At 38.0% G+C, this 7,225-nt stretch overlaps 1 protein-coding gene across 8 annotated transcripts in view; it reads right to left on the minus strand.

Moving 5' to 3' along the window:
* The window catches only part of LOC111341610 (uncharacterized), a 28,950-nt gene extending 22,161 nt beyond the window's left edge, over positions 1-6,789 (minus strand). The window contains exons 1-3 of one of the 8 annotated variants that reach the window (XM_022948597.2): positions 6,638-6,789; positions 6,108-6,259; positions 51-120 (exon numbers count right to left, since the gene is read on the minus strand). In XM_022948597.2, the coding sequence (XP_022804332.1) occupies positions 51-120; positions 6,108-6,160 (123 nt within the window). In that variant the 5' untranslated portion in view covers positions 6,161-6,259; positions 6,638-6,789. Of the gene's footprint in view, positions 1-50; positions 121-1,174; positions 1,291-4,226; positions 4,594-6,107; positions 6,583-6,637 lie in introns of those variants that run through there. The other 7 variants (XM_088732305.1, XM_088732306.1, XM_088732307.1 and 4 more) reach the window with 7 other exon arrangements.
* Between the last annotated feature and the right edge of the window lie 436 nt (positions 6,790-7,225).

The following is a 7,225-nucleotide window of genomic DNA, read 5'->3' on the forward strand; positions in this document are numbered from 1 at the left end:
ATTTGTTATTTATTTGTAATGTGCTGACACCACAATAAAAGCTCACTTACTGAAGGCTGTCTCCGTAATTTTGCCCTCTCTTGTTGTGCTTCTTTCCTCTCGCGCTCATGAATAGCTAACCTGGAAACAAATACACAGGTTTAGTGACGTTTAGATTCTTGGTTGAATGTGATAACCAAGGGCATAGCCAGGGGGGTCCTGGGGTGCCCGTGGCCCCCCCCCCCCCCCTGGTCAGTCTTCTTTAGAGCAAACAACCAACAATATTCAGGTGGTGAAAATGCCATGACAATATCTTGGCCGTAAAAGCCATTGATATGGGCCTTCATGTTGCGATAATATGACTGAGCCTGCTGATACATGCGGGAGAGCAGCGGTGTAAATGGTGAGTAGCCTCTGTGAACCCCCCTTTGAAAAATCTTGGCTATGCCCCTGATAACAGTGTGGAACAATCTTCACTTCAGAAGGAATGGCAAACCCCTAAAGAAGAACTGGGGTGTGTTGCAATATTTTTTGTTTATAAAATCACAAAAAAAAAAAAAAAAAATCACACCATCATGATAAGATTGGCAAAGAGTTAAGGAGATTATCATTGGTTTTTGTATATAGGTAATGTTTAAAATAAGAAATAAATTCAAAGGATTTCCAAACAAAAATTGTAATACTTGAGGTCAACCAGAAATTGCAATGGTGTTACAAATCCAAGAATTTTAAAACATCACTTGTATAATCTCAGTCTCTAATCACACTGACACAAATACAACAGAACAAACATCTGCAACCCACTATTTATGTCTTTTAAACTGTATTTTAATTAAAATCCTGAGTTTGCTTAGACGAATAAGTTCATTACTTTAGTTACTAGCTTACCAAATGATCCTGTATCAAACTAGTGGATTAAAGATATCACACTGTCATACAGAGTGATAAGAAAGCAAAATACTTTTCCTGCTTTTAGAAGGGTAGTGTAACAATTTTATTTTCCAAAAATGTAAGGTACAGCCTAATTACTTTTTCATAGGCAAGGCTTCTTCTTAAAAGTGAAGCACAGCTTGAAGTCTGAACGGAAAATAGCTTAAACCATTGGAATCCACTTGGAAAATTCCCTCATCTTTGATACCTAAATCTTATGATCATGGATGCTTTGATAAGAGATGATATAATTTTAGTATCTTACATTTTATCACCTGTGCAGCTTCACTTTTCCACCAAGTATGTCTCCAATCCAAAATTGTACAAAGTATTTGTTAATGTTCAGCATAGGAGAAATTCTGCGCAAGATTGTGCAATAATCTGATTTCAAACGAAAGCAAATTACACTTCACCCAGATGATTTTAAATAGAAGATCAAGCAAACCAATCAGAATCTTGTTTAACAATAATATTACTATTTTGGTCACAACTTTTCCCACTCGTCTCATAATTTTTGCAGTTTAACATGCACAATCTAAAGGCAATTTTCTGAAAAAAAATCACCTTATGAAATATAGAAGACATTTCAAATATTTTTAAAGAACTAATGTAAAGAAACATAATTGTTCACTCAATGAAAGTATTAAGATTTGTATCATTTCAAAATCCTTTCTTGATTACACTGATACTTGAGTCATAATATTATTATTAACTGTGCTAGCAACACAGGGAGGATGACATGACAACTGTTTTTGTAAGACATTTCTGCACATTTTGTGATATCTTTTGAAATCCTAGAAAAGAGACCACCACCCATACACAATTTCTCAACAACCCACTGATAATTCCATCATGAAATCTTAAGGATGCTTCAAACTTTGAGAAAAAAAATTTGAAATACAATGATGTTCCTGAAGTCTGCATGTCATTTACACTCGTGTTCTGTAACTTGAAGGCAGTAAAACAGCTGAGGACCAACTAGTCTAAATGAGCTCAGTAATAGTGTTTTTAAAAGGCCCAAAACTTTCCATAATGGTCAGAGTTGTTTTTGTAAAAATGAAAATCTTTCCTTGAAATAGATTTTGAGACCTTGTATGATTCCTTGTAAGGGTTCGGACAAACTCTAAGGAGGATTAAATAAAACTAAACGAAACACAACCATACATGGTCGAGAACGGAAAAGAATAACAAACAACAAACACTTGGACTACATGTTTTAGGATGCATAATTAACAGTTTCTTTCCATCAAAAACATTTGTTTGAAGAGAGATAAGAATAAGTTGATGTTTCAAAATAAACTTTAACCTCCCGTCAAAATGTTACGGCAAACCATCGATTAAAGTTTTTTTTCGTTTTTTCACAGTGGAAGAAGTGGCCATCCTCTGACCTTACAAGGTACATTTCGTTCGATATCTAACGTCCCCCGTGGTGATGTTAAATATAGACTTAACAGTGTTACCAACTTGGAACTAGCAAAAATGACGATGATAGAAATGAGTGTTTGGAAAACCTTTGGAAAACGAACTAACCGCAACACAACGCTATTATCGTGGCAAACAATCAGCGAAATGCAACAATCAGCTGAGTAAAGATGCAATGAAGGTCCTGTTATTTAATCAGAATTGGTGTCAACAAAACAAAGAGCTGTATGAATTTATGCTCTAAAATAACATGAGTTGAACCTCTCGGTTGGCCTAACAAATGATTGAGCAATAAAACTAGCATTGCCAGAGTACTATATAAGACACGCGTCCGTCTGACCTGGAAATCCTGTGTCAGAAGCCCAAACATCAAAGTCTTTTAATATATAGTTCTCTTACACCGCACTATGGCACACATTTCATCTCCGCAGGTACGGTACAGATGTTGATTTTCAAGTAACGCTGAATTCTGATTAAGTGCGGTTTCAGTATATTTGTCAAAAAGAAGAGATTGCCATACCCAAACTCTGGAAGTTAAGCATAATTGATTACGAATCGTATCTAGCCTTATTAAGCTTTACATTTCCTGCCCCCCAATGCCGTAAACAAAGTGAACGAACCATGGCAAATTTCACATTGGTCTAAGAGCCATTTCGAAAATTTCGTTCATACCTAAATAACGACAAAAGATCTCAAGAAGACTTTAGTAGGAAGTCTGCCGGCTTGTAACTCGAATACCACGCCATCTGTCGCCAGTTTTTTTGGCGACGAATTAGGCAAAAAATGCCAAAAAAGCAAACCCTTTGAATAGTAGACGAATTCTGAGAAAAGGGGATTGATCTATTTTTGACCTTTTTCTAATATAAATGAAGAGATGAAGCATCAGATCACTGAAATAAGACCTGGAATTTGCTCGACTATGTGCAGTCATCGAACAAAATGAAAAACGATTCGCAGCAAGTGAAACGTTCGGATGTACCTGGTCGTAAACAAATTTATCACGGACGTGCGAGTAGACTAGGATTATTTCCTGCGGCAAAATCGTTGTAACCCCAATAACGCAATAAAGAAAATAGAACTGTGCGAAAATAAATATTAACTAGACTGGGCATCGATTGTCGTTTAAAACAGTTATTAGGGAATCTCTTGAAAATTCATCAATAACCAGAAAATCTCCTCTCCCCTCTACCTGACCTTGTGATATGAAATTACAGACGATGAAATGAACTCCCGAAGGAAAATGTCTCGAATTGATATTAGGCCTAAAGAATATAAATTGCTTCAGATCGCGAGCGAAAATGCCACAAACAAAAGACTTTAAACCTTTAAATCATGAGCAATACCACGATCGGTACTCATTGTTTAGAATAGAACATATCAGTTTAACGACTTACGAGAATAATTTCCAAAGACGTGACGTTCCGAATGTCGAGAATTACGACAATGCCTTGGCATAATTCGAAACCGTAAAATGACGCCGTGATCTTGGCACAATTAAACAACAAAAACGCAGTCGTAGATCGGCCTGTTACACTAAACTATTGTACAAAACGTTGTGATAATTATGTGCCAGAAGAAACTTTGAAGAAGTAGTAAAAATAAGTACGGAAGCTCGCTCGATCCCCTTTGCATAGACTCTATGGGGGCGGCAAAATGAACACGGAGTGGAACTCAACCTTCCTATGGACAGATCACCAAAACTTTTATCCATCCTTCGTCACGTTGTAAAACCGAGATTTATAACACTACGAATGTTGTTTTCCAGACAAAATTACGATGAGGTTCTGCCACAACATCGTCAACAAACTAGAGTCTTTTCGATGCGCCATCTTGATGAACATTTACTTGCTCACACGAAACGAAATAAAAGTTGAAACTCTCTCTGAGGAACTTACCCAGACGACATTCCCCTAGAGTGAAAACCAGTGCTTCTCAGATCAGTCTCAAGCCGACTCATAACACGAAAAATCTCAGTGGAAGATGGGAAAAGGCAGGAACAGTAGTGCCCAATATATTAGGAAATTTCGCCACTCTCGGAAAGTACATCAACAGTTAGTAGTCGAAGGGCGAAGATTAACCAGACGCGAAGAACCAGCACTTAGGCGGTGAAGGATAGAGGTGACTCCTCAGACAATTCGAGAGGAAGTTAGCGTTTTTTGAAGCCTTGCTTTTCTAACCCTACATATTCGATTCCCCACTAAACAAAATCTAGGCAGTTTAGGATCCGCTAAGAATCCGGAGGTTTCGGGCAGCTGTGTGACGCACAATTCACACCCCACGTGACGCATACGGCTTTTCCATTGGTCAAGCACCTGCCATTCAACCAGCCAAGAAAGATTTAACCGGAAATGGGGCTTCCCTCATTCGACGCGCAGAACACAAGCACCGGATATCAACAACTCAATTTTCGTGGATTTCAGGAAAGGGAAATCACAAAATCTATATATAACTGAGTGACAGAGCGCTCGGAGAGTAGCTTGTCAATTTGTGTTTAACAGAGCGATTCGAATCTTCAATCAACATTTTAATCTTGAATTGTTGATGTTGAAGTTTATCATTGGCTAATAGATGGCTCGTTAACTTTAATTCGCTAAAGAGGAATAATCTAGACAGCAAAATCACTTATCATGTCGTCGTCACAGCACATGTTACTCACACCCACTTGGATGAAAATTTGGAATAACTTCCCTTTTGGATCTCTATGGTAATGTTCCACAGTAAAAAATACCCTACATCGGAAGGGACAAAATTGTGACCTATTTAATTGTTAGATTATGAAAATGATAACAAAACGAGGGGTTTAATCTGAAGTAATGATGATGTAACGACTTGGATAAATTCTGGCCCGCCACTGATTCTTGCACAAATAAAGTTTCTTATTCAGTTTAGTAATCAATAATTACAGAGGAGACTTGACTGAAGGAAACTGTGATAACATGCAAATTGTTTTGATAAAGAATGATCGAATCAACTTGAGTGGAAGATAGCGGTTTTCTTTCAAATCAAGATGGAATGAAGGCTTTCTTAACTAATAAAACGCCTTAGAAATTTCATTTACTGTCTGGCACAGAGATTGAAAGAAACCCCAATTTTTTACCAAAATTCTCAGTCCACCCGCCCACCTCAAGATAACTTCCTCTTTCAGCGATTAATTTCATTCGTAATTTTTCTAGGAATGTTCTAAACAGTTTGTTCAAGATTGAATTATGATCATGATTCAACTGAACACAATATATAACAAATCGAGTTGTGATTTTTCAAGTTTGTATGTTTCCGTTACTAGCTACCTTTCCCTTCCACAATCTGCGTGGTTCTTTCCCATTGATCTGTTATGACTTCCTAAGCTAATAATTTCAAGTTTGCTCCTTTCGTATCGACCCACACTGATACAGTTGTTAATAATAACACACACACCATCAAAACAGCAATATTCTTTGGGTAAAGAAAAACCATTTGTTGACCCGCGATCAGGCGAAAGAATGCCGGATTTGCAGGTTGACTAAATTATCGGCCAATTTCACCTACCGGAAGAGGCTGACCTTGTGGTTGTGCGTGTGCAACCCAAACCTTAGTCACGACAAGCACATCATAGAGTAAAGATATCCGCTGTTTTTATAATTACTTTATCTGCCTTCAGCCGTTTACAGTCTGGTGCGAGCTTTACGAATGTTATGAAGCGTGGTTAAAATCAATTCTTGAAAAACAAAATATCGAACATTCCTAATCTCAATTATTCACTATACCCACTCCAATAAAAAGGTTGACCGTCATAGTACCGTGTTGACGCGCTTGTAGAGGTCAAATAGACACAGTCGGCCGAATCAGTCATTCCTCGCCGTCTTCCCTCGGAGTTTTCCTCTCTGTGTAAGGGCCAAGATTGACTGAAGGGCCTAGTTAAAGTCACTGCTGGGTCGATTTCACTTCATCACTGAATAGAGAAGAAAGAGGTGAAACTGGACAAATTGTTCGGTAAATTGAAGCGTAGAAACAGCCATGTTGCTACCCACTTAAACTTTTATTCGACCTCTTTCATGTTTGGAGGTTCCAGTTGATTTATCACAAAAACTACTAAGCCGCGAAGAAACCTCAGAGTCTCAGCTACTCAATCGACGAATCAGGCCTGTATCAGGTTCAGTTTTCTTAACCTGTATTTGAAAACTGATGCAATGAAAATGCGTCTATATCTCTTGCGAAAACCAGCTTCAGCTTAAGCTAAGCTGAATGGGACAAATATGCTGAAATGTTTGCTTTCCGATTAAAAGCAGGTCTACGTGATCGCAGCCAAACTACATATCTGTATACTTACCTGTAAAAAAAAACTGAGTAACTCTTGACTGGCTCATGAACTGTTGGCAAAATTTATACGCCAAGACATGTATTTGAATCACTACACTAAGGTACGTGCCGTAAATTTCTTGAACGAGGTCCAAACTCAAACCACATAGAAACTTGATATTTCAATAACATACTCTTGCGTTTGTCTGCATTTTAATTTGCATTACAAAACGATCGCCGTGTAACCTTTCACCTCAAATCCTGTTAACGACTGCCAGTCCAATTAAGAGATTTTCAGGCCCACCAACGGTAAATATCACCCGTTCTCCAAATACGTCCAAATCTCACTATAAACTCAAGTGTTGTGAAAGGCCATGACTGAAAATTTTGTCTCCCGCTCCAGGAAGGCCAGCTAAGGACTGGTGCTTCCATCTGACCCCTACCCCGTGGATGTTTAGTTGATTTTTACATGTCACGTATAAGAGTTTATATTTACAAATGGTTGATAAAGGGATGAAATACTATTGGAATTTTATTTCCTCACATAAGATGCATGCAGATCAGTTATTACCATAATCTGCAGACATAACGGGGAGGTAGCAATATTAAATTGAAGAGC

Source organism: Stylophora pistillata, chromosome 9, assembly GCF_964205215.1.
Source record: "Stylophora pistillata chromosome 9, jaStyPist1.2, whole genome shotgun sequence".
NCBI classification, from domain to species: domain Eukaryota; kingdom Metazoa; phylum Cnidaria; class Anthozoa; order Scleractinia; family Pocilloporidae; genus Stylophora; species Stylophora pistillata.